The sequence below is a fragment of the Panthera onca genome, chromosome D2 (assembly GCF_046562875.1).
Source record: "Panthera onca isolate mPanOnc1 chromosome D2, mPanOnc1 haplotype 2, whole genome shotgun sequence".
NCBI classification, from domain to species: domain Eukaryota; kingdom Metazoa; phylum Chordata; class Mammalia; order Carnivora; family Felidae; genus Panthera; species Panthera onca.
This window is the reverse complement of record NC_138349.1, coordinates 356,677-370,950: the sequence shown is the minus strand read 5'-3', so window position 1 is coordinate 370,950 and position 14,274 is coordinate 356,677. Positions and strand designations below refer to the sequence as shown.

Below are 14,274 nucleotides of genomic sequence, written 5' to 3'. Positions count from 1 at the left end.
TATGGCATTCGAGCCTGGCAGTCTGGTCGGTACAAAACTGCCCAGGGGTGCATCTGGACTGCGTGGTGCCCACTGAAAAGGAAAGCCTAGAATGCTCACTGCCCTCTGACCTTCTGCCCGCCCCCCCCCCCCCTCCCGCCGCCATGCCTGCCCTCCTTCTGGCCCCACCCTCAGACTCAGGGCTATATACATTCACATGGTATCTCAGTGGGGCAGGAGATGTCCTTGAACCCTTGCAGTGAGTCCTTGGAGAGGACTCCCCAAGAGGAAGGACCAGGGGCCAGTGCGAAGAGGGACCCCTCAACCTCAGGCCTCCTCCTGTTGCCCACGGCCGTGACCTGGGTCTCATGGCTGTGACCACATGGTGCCCCCACTGCCCCTGTGGCTGTGGCAGGCAAGGACACCCGGCGCCCCGAGTGACCCCAAGAACCTTGGCCAAGCTAGCCCAGACTGTGGGCCGCCTGTCCTCTACCAGCCACCGGGGATCCCAGCACCCAGGACCCGCCTTGGCACAAAGCTGGCACCTCGCCTGCCGGCTGGTGGACAGGAAATGTCTGACGGAGGGCAGAGTGGCGACATCCTGCTAGGACTTGAAGTGAGAGAGGAAGTGAGAGCCGGGCCTGGCCATGCACAGCCGGAGCTTCTGTTGAGCCACTGTGGAAGGGGGCACACGCCCCAGGGCCTGCTGCGCATCCTCGGGGACCCCCTCCGGCCAGGCTCTGGGACGGCCACCTACCTGGGGCTCTCTGCATTCTGGGGCGCAGGTTAGCCTGGAGCAGGGCGCCCGCACAAACTCTGATCCCGGTCCCCACAGGCCCCTCTCCACCTGCCCCCACCAGGCATGGGCTCCCCTGCCGCCTCCACATTAGAGGCCTTGGAAGGATTCCTTCTGGGGTGGGTGGGGCAGACCTGGAGCTGCACGCGGGAGCGGGCATAGTCCTGGTGTGGATGACCCATGGCCGGGCGGCCTGTCGTGTGCAGGGCTGACCGGAGCTGGGTTCTCTCTCCCTCCCTCCCCAAACATCGCTGCTGCTGGCCGGCCAGCTGTGCTGGGGTGGACACACGGCCACCACAGACACTGTCCGGCCAGGTAGGGCCTGTGAGCCAGAAGGCACGTGCTGGGGGCTGCCGGGGAGGGTGCGATGCCGGTGGGGACCTAACTCACAGGCTAATCTGGAAGCAAAGAGGGGAAGGGTGCCCAGCAGAGGGGACGGAGGCTTGGCAGAGTGGGGACACAGAGATGGAACATTTGGCGTGGCCAGAGCCCTGGGGGCGATGGGGCAAAAGAGGAGCGGCTGCTGGAGTCAGCAGGGTCCCCCCCCACACCAGGGGAGCCCGTTGCTGTCCAGACACTGTTCAAAGAGGCTCAGACAGCAGCAGCCAAGGTCTCCAGTCCAGCCTTAATGAGAAGTTAGGAGAGGTGATGGGTGGCCAACCTCAGGGGAGAATGGTTAAGGGGGATGGGAGGCACTGGAAGTAGTGTTGGCTCCCTCCCTGGTTTTCCAGGTCAAAGGGGGAGGGGGGGCAGAGGATCATCACAGTCCCAGCCCTGAGCTGGGGGGCGGGGGGTGGTGGTGCAGGTGCAGGGGCTCTCACGGCTCTATTTCCAGAAAACACGCCCAGCTTGGCCCCGGGCAGGTGGCACTTGCCCCCCTGGGTGACCCGGCTGCATTTCAGTGTCTTCAGCACCTCTCCTCCGCCGGTGACTAGAGCTTCCGGTCTTTGGTTACAAGTGGGCGGCCCCAGCCCCATCATCCCTGTGCCATCTCGGTTACTTTTAGTTGAAATATAATACACACATAGCCTAAAATGTACCATTTCAAAGTATACATCTCAGTGGGTTTTAGTGTATTCACACAGCTGTGCCACTGTCACAGGGACTAATTCCAGAACACCTTCATCGTCCCCATGAAAAACCCCATCACGCATTAGCTGCCATTCCCTGCTCCCACCCTCCCCCCACCCCGAGCCCTGGCCACCACAAAGAGCTCGTGCCCCCACAGCTGCCCACAAGGGGCCTGGTGTCCTAAGATTCCCCCCAGTGGCTGCCCAGTCTCCAGCTCAGGGTAGATGCACTTGAGAGCCATTTGTCACCTCCAAAACTGAGGTTGGAAGACCCAAACCCCAACAGAGGCTTCCTGGAGTCCCTGTGTCATCCCTCTCACAGCATCCCCGCAGAGGACCTCTGGCTGGATCTATGAGATGTCACATCCCTCAGGGCTTGGGCCCCTCAAGGCAGCTGTATGGGGATCCAGGCTCAGCAGTGACAGCCCAGACACTTCTTCATCCTAGTTAGGGGTGCCCACCCTACCCAGGGCCGTGCCACGTCCTTCCCTCCCCTTGAAGAGCCTACTGACCAGGATGAGGTTGGGAAACTCTGCAGGCTGAGCCTGGGTTAAGACCACAGGGCTCCACTCCTTAGCCCTATTCCAGCTTTCAAAACTCACCTCCCCAGGGGCGCCTGGGTGGCTCAGTCGGTTGAGCGGCCGACTTCGGCTCAGGTCATGATCTCGCGGTCCGTGAGTTCGAGCCCCGCGTCGGGCTCTGTGCTGACAGCTCGGAGCCTGGAGCCTGTTTCAGATTCTGTGTCTCCCTCTCTCTCTGCTCCTCCCCTGTTCATGCTCTGTCTCTCTCTGTCTCAAAAATAAATAAAACGTTAAAAAAAAAAAATTAAAAAAAAAACTCACCTCCCCAAACACGCCAGGTTCATGTACAATACACATGCAGCAGGAGCGCACGCACACCATAAACACGCACATACACACATGCCCCTCCCCACGTAGATGCATTCACAAACACGTATCTGTCAGCCGCTGAGAGGAAAGCACCTTTCAAGCCCCATTCTGAAAACGGAGTGTCAATTTCTCCTTTTAATTTTGCCAAGTTTTATTTTACCAAATTTGACACCATGTTGTTAAGTGCTTACAAGTTTAAAATTATTATATCATCCTGGTGAGTTGACTCCTTATCATCAAGTACTGATTTGTATTGTCTCCAATAAAGTGCTGACGTCGGGCGGCTGCGGGGCTCGGTCTGTTGAGCCTCCGACTCTTGATTTTGCCGCAGGTCATGATCTCACGGTTCATGGATTTGAGCTCCTTGTGGGCCGCTCGGGGTTCTCTGTCTCCCTGTCTCTCTGCCCCTCCCCCGCCCACTCTCGTTCAAAAATAAACATTAAAACAAATTAAGTGCTGATGTTTAGACTGTCTAATAGTCACGCAGCTACACCAGCTCCTTTTCCATTAATGGCATTTGCTAAGTATGTTTTTCCCATCGTTTCACTTCTAGCTTTTCATCTTCATGTTTCAGGTGGCTCTCTTGTAAACAGCTGGATTTTACTTGTTAGCCTGCTGAAGATCTCTTTTTGCCGATATATTCTTATATGTGATATAATTACTGATAGACGTCGTTGTGTGATTGTTTTTGTGCTATTTATTGTCCCACTTTATCTTTGCTTCTTTTTTCTCCTTCTCTGATTTCCTTTAGATATTCTTTTGAAAAAGAAATTATCCCCTCCCCGCCCCCCCCAGTAGTTTGGAAGTCGAACACACTGTTTCTATTGTCTACTTTTGTTTGGGATATACTGTGTTTTTTGAAAAGACAGGTCCACTTTTTTCATCAATTCTGAGAAGTTATGAGCTGCTACCTTTTCAGATATTGCCATTTCCCTATTTTCTACCTGAAACTCCAATTAAAATTATGTGTGACCTCGTTCTATCTCTTGGTCTCCTAAACCCCACTTTATATCTCTTATCTCTGTCTGTATTGAGTTCTGGATCGTTTCTTCAGCTATTTCTTCCACATCCCAACCTGTTTTTTTCAGCTGTGTTTAATGCTATTTAACTGAGTATTTAATTCTCAAAAATATACGTTCTTTCTTTCTAAAAGTTCTATTTTATTCTTTTCAAATTTCTCTATTCGTTTTTAATGCATTTTGATGCTATTTTGTATTTTCAATTCTTTTATTTCTGAAAAAAAATTTTTTTAATGCTTATTTATTTTGAGAGAGAGAGAGAACACTAGAGGGGAGGGGCAGAGAGAGGGAGAGAGAAAATCCCATGCTGACAGCACGGACCCTTTAAAATAAAATTTTAAACACACACTTTATTTTTAATATCTTTAATTCCATTTTCTTTTTTTTCTTTTTTTTTATTTGTTACTCTTAGAAAATCTCATTTTTATTTTTTATTTTTTAAAAATGTTTATTCATTTTTGAGACAGAGAGAGACACACAGAGTGTGAGCAGGGGAGGGGCAGAGAGAGAGGTAGACACAGAATTCAAAGCAGGCTCCAGGCTCTGAGCTGTCAGCACAGAGCGCGATGCGGGGTTCGAACCCACGAACTGTGAGATCATGACCTGAACCGAAGTCGGATGCTTAACTCACTGAGTCGCCCAGGCGACCCAGAAAAATCTCATTAAAAAAAATTGTTTTTTATGTGAGAGAGAGAGAGAGAGAGAAAGCGTAACAAGCATAACCGCTGGTTTGGACCACGTAACCCTTCCACGCTTCACCCAGAGCATCAGCAGCAACTTCTGTGGCCACAGGCTCCTCATAAAAGGTATGGAGTCTGAGTTCCCCATTTCTGGCAGCCGGTAGTCGGGAAAGTTCATCCTGGAGCAGCCCGCCGCCTCCCAGATGCCACCAAGAAGCTCTCTAATTCCATTTTCTGAGCATGGTTGAGTTTGTTGCTTTGCGGCATCTTGCTGGGGGAGACTGTCTCCTCTCCTGTCCCGTAACCGTGGCATTCGTGTCATGTGGTTTCAGCCGTGGGAGTCCTGTGCAGTCTGGTTTGAGAGCTATGTCCTTCTAGAAGAGACTTCACTACTGCTGTGGGGGACCCCAGAACCACTCACTTGCTGAGCCACACAGCAAATGAAAACCCAACCCTCTGCGTAGCTCCGTGTGTGACTAAACTCCCAGCTGGGGGTGACAGGCTGTAGAGCACCCACAGGGTTGTTTTGCTGCGGGGGATTCTCTGTCCAGTCCGGCCCCTCTCGCGACACCAGCCTTTGGGGGCCCAGCCTCCTGTGGCGGCCCCCCTGCCGGCTCTACCCTGGCCTGGCTTGGCGTCCCGTCTTCTGACCTTGTGGGGCCACTAGAAGCCGCTCTTGGCCCCTGTGGTGGCAAACGCACGTGGGCCGCTGCAGCCAGGCCGCCATGCTCCCCTCGGGGTTCAGCTCCCTTCTCCCTGGACACTTGTGTGCTCCTGTGCAGCCAGGGAGGTTCCAGACTTTCTAGGTGCCTTTTTGTGGAGGGCCACACTGAGGAAGGAGGGCCCTGCCTGCCAGAACGTCCAAGAGCTTCAGAGAAGCTAGAAATCCTGATCAGTCAGCCAACTTCCTGCTTTTAAAGTGTGGGCAACACATTTAATAAAACAACAAAAGTCCCAGGCACTCTGGGTCACACAAAGCCCCCTGCAGCCTTGTGTGGCCAGAGACCTGTCTCTGACCTCAGAGAGGCAGTGTCTGTGCTTTCTGGCTGAGCCATCTGACATTCCGGGGGTTTAAGGGTCTGTCCAAAGGCCACGTGGATAGTAAGTGGCAGAGCTTGGGTCACATGGAGCCTTAAAAGTTTGGTTCTTCCTTGATCGATCCAGCCCCCCCCCCCCGCCCCCCCAGAGGCTCGATAACCTCGGGCTGGGAAATGATGGGATCACCAAGTGACGGGGCCAGGGCCAGCAGGACCACCCCGGTGAGACGGAGCCCCGCCTCTGTGTCCCAGCCCTGCACATTCTGGCCTCCAGTGTTGGGAGCACAGACTTGCTTTCCAGACCGTCCCCGCTAACATGAGGGTGGGGGGCCCTAGGATGCCAGGATGCGGTCATGTGCAGACTCATCTCTCCCACCAGACTGGGCTCAGGGGTGCACAAGGGCTGACGGCTGGCCCTTGGATGCACTAAGGACTCGGGAGTCAGGTCTGGCTGCAAGGACAGGCTGGGGGTCAGTGCTAAGCTGGAGGCCCTGAGTGTGTCTTCCCCGCGTCGGCCTGGGGAGCTGGGGTGACATCACCACCCGGACTCTGGCCAGCAGCCTAACGACCACCTTCCGAGCCCCACACCTGCCTTCTTGCCACCTTCCTCCAGCACAGGGTTCTCTCCTCCCTCTGCTCTCCTCTCCAGCCACCAGCACAGGCCCAGGATGACCGGGGCGTCCCTACCTGTGGGAGGCTGCCCCTAGAGGCAGCTGTCCACGGCCCTCTTCCCCACCCCCACCCCCCTCTTCTGCTCTCATTCCTTCCCCCCACTTCTAGGGCTACCAGTCTTGTAAACAGAGCTTGGATAATCAGTAAACTGGAACCAGGCGCAGAGAGGGGGGAGGGAGGAGGGTGGTACTTTGTTGTGGGTTGAGCAATGAGGATACAGACAAGTGAGGAGCGGGGACGGGCCCAGAGAGCCTCACAGCCCACTGGGAACCTCCCAGAATGCCGAGGGCAGGGCACAGAGTCAGGAAACCAGAGCCCAGGCAGGAGCGGGAAGCAGAGCTCCCGGCAGAGTCAGAGTCGCTAAGGTCCAGGGGGGGCAGTGGGGGCGCGGTCTGAACTGAGTGGGGTGCAGGGAAGGGGGTCACTCCCCTGCCCCGAGTGGTCGAGAGCTTTGTTACGAGGGAAATGTTGCCTGAGCCACTGACCAGGCCCCAAGGACCACTGCCCACGGCCCAGAGGGTCCTTGACTGGTGATGGGGAGGGAGGCATGCCCCCCCCCCCCCGCCCTGCCCACCCACTAGGGTCTGCATTAAGTGAGTAGCCTTGACCCTTGACTAGTGACCAGGCTGAAAGGAGCCCCGGAAGGGGCGGGACGGTCACCTCCCTTGGAGAGGTTCTCACCCGCTGGAACCTGCACCGACACTGTGGCCCCAGCCCACTCACCTCCCCGATTCCTTCGCGTGTCCGGACCGCCCTTTTTGGTGCTGGACGCCGATGACGTGCCAGGAGTGGGGGTGGAGGGGGCGGGCCGAGGGTGGAAGGCGGGGCGGGACTGGGATTCCCTCCCCCACCCCCCCAACAGCAGGGCCCTGCCCAGCTTGGTCCTTGGCAGGAGCTGACCTCTCAGCCCAGCCCAGCCCAGCCCCAAACTGGAACTCCGGGGTGGGGGCAGAGGTCCCGTGGTCATGATGCTCTGAGACCCCAGGGATCCGCGGGAACCCCCCCGCCCATGGCGCTGAACCGGTAAGGAGCAGAGGGTCGTCTGATAGGGAAGCAGAGTTCACAAGGAAGGTGGGGGGATGGGAGGAGGCCAGCGTTTGAGCCCCACGTCCCCCACTTCCCCGATCCCTCCAGGCTTGGGTTTGGAGACCCGCGGTCCGAGCTGGGCCTGGGCTCAGCGGGGCCCCCTCAGCAGAGGCCGGTGTGTGAGTGTGCGGTGTGTTAAACACTCGCCGTGACCCTCTTTCTTGCCCTGGCTGCCGCACGGAAATGAGCTCTGGGACCGGGACCGCCCGCGGAAACGCGGCAGTAATGTGGGGTGGGGGTCCATGACCGTGCGGGGCGGAAGGTGGTGGTCCTCAAGCGCTACAGCCTGGACCCAGCCAGGAATGCAGCCGAGAGGAGAGGGCTCCGGTTAGCACACCCACCTGCCCGAGGGCCCCCTCCCGCACAGCCCTTCCAGGAGGACCAACCTCAGCCTTTGGCTTTGCCCTGAGTGCCCGGGAGTCATGCCCCAGCGCCCGACTCCTGGGCGCAGGAGCCCGGAGCAAAGAGCAGCGGTGTCTCCCGCCTCCCGGGGGCTCAAATAGCTTTCCCTGGATCTACTTCCTGCCGTTGTGTTCCCAGCCTGGCCAGCTTCCCTCACTCCGTGCTTCCCTCCCCCTCCCCCCCTCCTTCCCTCCTTCCCTGGCTGGTGCTTGCAAGGGGAAACTACCCCTGGCCCCCACCAGCCCCCCGCTGCTCACAGGCAGGGAGGCCAGAGGCTTCTTTTCATTGGGCAGCAGACTCCCCAGGCCACCCTTGCTTTTGAAGACTGGGTGTTGGTGAGGGGTGAGTGTCCCTCCGACTGGGGGGAGGGGGGGGCAGGATGTGCAGGGAGAGGTGAGCCCCTCAAAGGATTTGTTGTTGGGAAAATCTCTGTCCTCTGAAGGCGGTATCACTGGATGTGCCTGCCCCTCAAAGTTCTGTTATTTCAGGCACGATCTCATCAGCTGGGCCTGTGGCTGGTTTTTCTGGGGGATTCTGTCCTCAAAAGGCAGACCCCTCCTCCGTGCCTCTTGGAGTGGTTACCAGCTTGTGCTCCGAATCTGTGGTGACACATCGCCGGCCCCTGGTCCATGCGGGGTGTGCCAGCCTCGCCGGCATCATCAGCACCAGGCAGCTTCATCAATTCTGGGTGTCACTGCTTTTCCAGGAACAAAATAGTCCGTGAGGGACTGTCTTCACCAGGAGTGAGTTCAAATAGCTATTTTCTTAAGAGATCACATGCACGTGATGGCTCAGATTGGAGAGGAGCCTTTGGAGACACACCTTTGGCCCAGGTGGGAGGAGGTCTTGGAGGGGGACGGGGCCCCCAGGGACCCCGATGGCTTCTCCCTTGGGTTGCTGAATAGAACTGGTGAAGGGGCCGGTGCGAGGTGTGGGTGGGTTTTGGGAAACCAGCAGGAGGGCCGCAGCTGGCTCCCAGGCTGACCCCCTCCGCCCAAGAGGGCAGGAACAGGGGAAGTCACCTGAGCCCCGCGTGGCTGTTTGGGGAGGGTCGCCCAGCAGCTGGGGTCTCCCCTTCCTTCAAGGATGCACTCCCACGCCCCACCCTGGCCAGACCTGCTCGGGGAACCTTACCAGGAGGCACCGGTCACCCGGCCCTCCCCGTCACTCCTTCCAGCCGCAGGGCCTGGCCGGGCGGCCGGCAAGCCCAGCGGCCCGGCAGAGGGGCCTTGGAAGTGCCCAGCATCACCATCAGACAGACTTCAAGAGCTCCCTGACCATCTTGCCCCTATTTCCAGACCTTGAGGCCCAGCTGGGTTTCTCAGAAGGGGCAGTGCTCTGCCTCTTCTCCCTGTCCACCCCTCACCCCCATTCTGCACAAGGGGCCTTCCTCAATCTGCTTCCTTTTTTCGGTTTCTCGCCCCTTGTGCTGTAGCAGAGATGCCCCTAGAAAGTATTGGCTGCAAACTTCCTTCTATGTGGGGACGGCACTGGGGGAGGGTCCCCAGCTGCCTCCCAGGCCTCCCCCGGACTGCAGTGAAGAGTGGGCGGCGTGGGTGGCCGGTGCTGGCTGGCTGAGACCCTCAATGCCCAGAACAGTGTCTGAGTCATAGCATTTAACAACGAGGTAAGTCAAGCGTGTCTGCCGGGGAAGCGTGGAGCGGGTGCAGGCACGTCCCGGACACGCGCACACCCTCACCCACTTTGCAGGCTGCCCGTGGGAGGGGCGGGGCGGCCAGCCCTCCATGGAGGGGGAGCCCTGTGAGACCAGGCTTTCAGATGCGTCCCCCAGAGCCTCGCCCACCTGACGTTCAGCCGTGCCACCTGGAAGCGGGGGTGGTGGTGTGGGGATGGTGCCCGTGCAGGAGGGCTTGCTGGCCAGGAAGGGTGGGCACCGCGGCCCCTTACAGAGGCTCCAGCTGTGCTGTGCTGGCCACGCTACGGGAGGAGCCCCTTGTCGACACTGTGCGGGTGCCTTCTTCCCGACCAGCTGGTAGAGCAAGTAGGGGTGGGGGGCCCCGTGGAAGCAGGGAGTGGGCAGCCGGGCTTCTCCCACCTCCATTTCCCAGAGCTGCTCCCTGGTCCTCCTCTGGGCTCTCCTGCCCCTGCTCACCGAGAGGGGACGGGTCTCAGCTGGGAACTTCCTGGCAGAGTGGCAGCACAGCCACTGACCAGCTGCCACACGGGGTGTGCAGGGCTCCAGCGGGCGAGGCCCCTTGGCAGGGCCGCCGGCCGGTCGTCGGCACGTGAGAGGGTCTCAGCAGCGAGTGCTCTGTGGGCCTCCTTGGACACTAGCAGACGGGCCTCTGGTGGCCGCAGTTCAAGCTCTGTTCACTGAGTTGGAGCATTGGGATCTCGATGTGAGGGTCTCAGGCAGCATGGAGAAAGTTCTAGTGCTTCCTGGAAAGCGTCTGCCCTTCCTAGAGCAATAGAGCAAACGTTATAGAGGCGGACCCGTCTTAGTCTGCTTGGGCTCCAGAACACAACACGACAGGGGCGCCCGGGTGGCTCAGGCGGTTGAGCGTCCGACTTCGGCTCAGGTCACGATCTCACGGTTCGTGACTTCGAGCCCCGCGTCGGGCTCTGTGCCGACAGCTCAGAGCCTGGAGGCTGCTTTGGATTCTGTGTCTCCTTCTCTCTCTGCCCCTCCACTGCTCATGCTCTGTCTCTCTGTCTCAAAAATAAACGTTAAAAACAATTAGGAACACAACACGACAGTCTGGGGGCTTCAACAATAGACAGTCACTTCTCAGTCTGCAGGCTGGCATTCTGGGATCTGGGTGCTGGTGTGATGGCCACCTCCTGGCGTGCAGGTGGCGCCTTCTCACAGCATCCTCACTGGTGGCAGGGGCGGGGTGCTGTCTGAGGGTCTCTTCATAAGGGCACGAACCCCATTCATGGGGCTCTACCCTTATGCCCTAATCATCTCCCTGTACCTGGGGGTTAGGGCTTCCACCAATTCTGGGGACATAAACATAGCGATCCCTCAGGACCAGTAACCAGGTGAGACACAACTGAAGAGAAAGAAGGGGCTGGAAGATGCGGTCACTCTGTGCCCCGACCCTTTCAGAGCCAATGTCCAGTGGACATCAAGGAAGACGCCCCAGATGAGAACAGCGAGGCTGGTTCCTTGCAGCGCACCATATCGGGGGACCCCACGACACTCGGGTGTGGCAGAGACCCGGAGGCAGGCAGGGGAGTGGGAGACTCCACAGTGGAAGGGGGCTCAGGCACCCCGCTGGGGGCTGGGGGCGGGGAGCTAGAGCAGCGGCATCCTTGCGACTGGGAAAGGGAACGTGCTGGCTCTCTCCGAAGGGTCCTGCCTTGGGAGGGCGGCGGGCAGTAAGCAGGAAAGCTGGTGGTTTGGGCCAGTTGTGAGCGGGGTTGTCTGTGGCTCCCCGAGCCGTGTGCTGCGGGTTCTCGACCTCAGTTCCGCTGTTGTCCATCCCGTATCAGTCCGTGTGTCTTGATCTTTTGCAGCCTGAGGGTGGTTTTCTTCTCCGGAGACCAGAGGCGGATTCCCAGGGCTGGATTCCCAGGTGGTGCCCATGGAGTCTGGCCCTGGGGAGGGAGGCGTGGCTCTGGCCATCCCCCCACTGAGGCCCAGTGAGAAGTTCCACCTGTTCGTGAGCTACAGCAGCGTGGACGCCACCTGGACCCACGGGCTCATCAGCCGCCTGGAGGCGGACCTCGCGGGGCTGAAGGTCTGCCTGCACGAGCGGGACTTCACCCCGGGGAGGAATGTGCTGGAGAACATGGCGGAGTGTATCCAGCAGAGCCAGAAGGTGCTGCTGGTGCTGAGCCAGGACTTCGTGCAGAGCCGGTGGTGCCTCCTGGAGGCCGACCTGTCGCTCTTCGGCTCCTGCCTGGAGAGGAAGCCGGTCATCCCGGTCCTGCTGAGGCCCTGCCAGGTCCCGCTGCACCTCAGCCACCTGACATACCTGGAGGCGGCAGACAGCCACTTCTACCGCAAAGTGGTGCAGCTCCTGCTCATGCCCAACCACTGCCTGGCCCGCTCCCTGCCCGCCTGGCGCCCCGCCGCCTCCCTGTACAGCGGGAAGAGCCTCCTGACCCTGAACTGCGTCAACAGGGACAGTCTGCCCTCGTGGAAGGTGGGCACCTTCAGCACCCTGAGCGTCCCCGACCCCCTGAAGGAGGTGCTGGAGGACCCCGAGGTGTACAAGCGAGCCGTGGGCATCCTCAACGGGGTGCGGTCCCCCAGGTCCTGCCTCCGCTACCTGGGCTGCAGGGTCACGCTGGCCGTCTTCCTGTTTCTCGTGGCCTTGGCCCTGATCTCCCTGCCCCTGATTATGGGCCTCCTGGAAAACACCCCGGATCAGCGCTTCTTCCTCATCTCTGCCAACATATTTTTCTGCCCCCTCTTCTTCGTGTTAGGAGTCAACACCCTGTGCTGGTTCAGGAGGTTCTCTAAGAAGATGATGCGGGAACTGGTGCTCAGGGTGGGGGAGGCCAACCTCCTGCTGGCGCCCCACTCGCTGCTGATGGGCTGCGACACCATGAACAAACTACACTTCGTGTACGTGCTGCTGGGCGACTGCAGGCGGGTCTTCCTGGAGGCGGCGGAGGGCGAGGCCCTGTTCCGGGAGGCCCTGCTGCGCTTCTCCTGCAGCTACGCCTGCTGCGTGGCGCACGCGTACTTCCCCGCCTGCGACGAGGCGCACAGAGCCCGCGGCCACCTCGAGCTGGGCCTGTGCTTCTGCCAGTTCGTGTCCTTGCAGCTGCAGACGCACCAGGGGCGTGAGGTTAACCCCGTGTGACGCCAGCGCCGTCGGACGTCTGGACGCCCCTCAGCTGGCCCTGCGGACCAGGCCTCAATGAGGTGCGTAGGGGACCCTCCCCTGTGGCCAAGACCTTCGCCCGCGGGCCCCACACCAGCCCGAGGACCCCGCAGCCTGCTCTGAAGGCAGATAGGGGCTGGGGAGAGCGGCAGGCTGGCCTGTGACCCCAGGTGTCCTCAGGACGCGGCCTGCTCCTCCGAGGAAATGCTCACTGTCTCTCTCTGGACGGCTCGTTGGCGTCCAGGGGCCGGGACCGAACCCGATGGCTCGTTGTGGCCCCGCCCCGAGCAGCCCTTCCAGGCACCTGCCCCTCAGACTGGAGCATGGAGGGAGGAGGCCAGGCCAGCCTCCAGGACTGGGGGCCGTCTGCCCTTCACTGCCGGGGCGACACACACACACATAGACACACACACACACACACACCCGCCTCCCCCGCCCCCCCCCCCCCCCCCCACTGTCTACCCCGAGGGCCTGTGGGGCCGCCGCCGCCATCCTTGGCTGGAAGCCAGGAGGCCTCCGTTCCTCCTCAGCATGGACACCCATCAGACCTGGGGCCGCGGCGCCACCTGCTGGTGCCATGTCCTCCATCCGGAGATCAGTGCCTGGCGCAGACGATCTTCCTCCCGAGAATGAGAGGCCTCTGCAGACAAGAACCTGAGAAATGTGAACTGGTTCTGGATATGGGGACACAACAGCTAGTGTCCTGGCCAAGCTGCACATCCGCCCTGTGACCACCTTGTGTCAGCCCTGTGTCCGCCCACCCTGTGTCCACCCTGTACCTGCCCCGTGCCCACCCCAGCAGTGAGACCTTTGCACCTCACGCCCGCGCCTCTGTGAGCCCCAGTCAGGGTCTGCAGACCCTCGGCCCCGGCAGCACACCAGGGCAGGACTTCAGACAAGAGGAGTGGCCCCGGGGCACTGCCTCAGCTCACTGTGTCTGTAAAAGAGCAGCTGGCAGGTGATCTGACAGATTTGAAGCTGGCGCTGGGTGTTCCCGGCAGCCCTGGGGAGCCCTCCGCCCGCGGCCAGGTGCTGCTCCGGTTTGCAGCCTCACATCCATCTTGTGTGACCAGTGGCCCTCGGGGCCTGATGCCACCCCTTGTCTCTCCCATGAGCGCAGGCCCCAGACCACAGCCACCAAACGACAAGCAAATGAAGTCCCGGCTCTGACTCCCTAGCAGCCCTGACAGCCAACAGTGTGCCTGCCTCCCAAGACCTCCTCTTACGCACCCCTTAGAGCAGACCCCCGCCCTGCACCATGGATCTTACCAAAACCCCGCTCTTTTGGTTTGAACGAACCAATGTGGTCCTCGCTCAGGAACCCAAAGCACTCCACCCAGAGACCCTGGCAGAGGCCGGAGTCTCAGATCCTGTCTACACCCTGCCTCGACGTGGTCTCTGCAGGCGCGCGTGCACTTCCTCCAGGACTTGTGAGCAACCGGCTTCTCTATTGCAACTTGTCTTGTGCAAGAACAGCAGGTCTTGTGATCTGTTGAAGTACAGCTCACCGGGGCGCCTGGGTGGCGCCGTCGGTCGAGCGTCCGACTTCGGCCGGGTCGCGCTCTCGCGGTCCGTGAGTTCGAGCCCCGCGTCGGGCTCTGGGCTGATGGCTCGGAGCCCGGAGCCTGCTTCCGATTCTGTGTCTCCCTCTTGCTCTGCCCCTCCCCCGTTCGTGCTCTGTCTCTCTCGGTCCCAAAAATAAATACAAAACGTTGGAAAAAAAAAAAAAGTACAGCTCACCACCCAGCAGCTTGCACACACTGAACACGTGCTAACTGGACACAGAGGCTGGACTGCTCACCTGTGTCCCGAGGCCGGGACTGCACGGGGGGGGTCCCCCTTGA

General features: G+C 59.7%; 1 protein-coding gene across 5 annotated transcripts; it reads left to right on the top strand.

Moving 5' to 3' along the window:
* The first annotated feature begins 6,991 nt into the window (after positions 1 to 6,991).
* LOC132684710 (uncharacterized) lies at positions 6,992 to 13,973 on the top strand. 5 transcript variants are annotated; one of them, XM_060641130.3, is made up of 2 exons: positions 6,992 to 7,166; positions 11,112 to 13,972. In XM_060641130.3, exon 2 carries the CDS (start codon positions 11,180 to 11,182, stop codon positions 12,407 to 12,409), a length of 1,230 nt encoding a protein of 409 aa, XP_060497113.1. In that variant the 5' UTR covers positions 6,992 to 7,166; positions 11,112 to 11,179; the 3' UTR covers positions 12,410 to 13,972. The 5 variants fall into 5 exon arrangements, with proteins under 5 accessions (XP_060497113.1, XP_081646551.1, XP_060497114.1 ...); XM_081790425.1 differs by having other exon boundaries at positions 8,120 to 13,972; XM_060641131.3 differs by lacking the exon at positions 6,992 to 7,166 and adding an exon at positions 7,173 to 8,374 and having other exon boundaries at positions 11,112 to 13,973.
* The last annotated feature ends 301 nt before the right edge of the window (positions 13,974 to 14,274 follow it).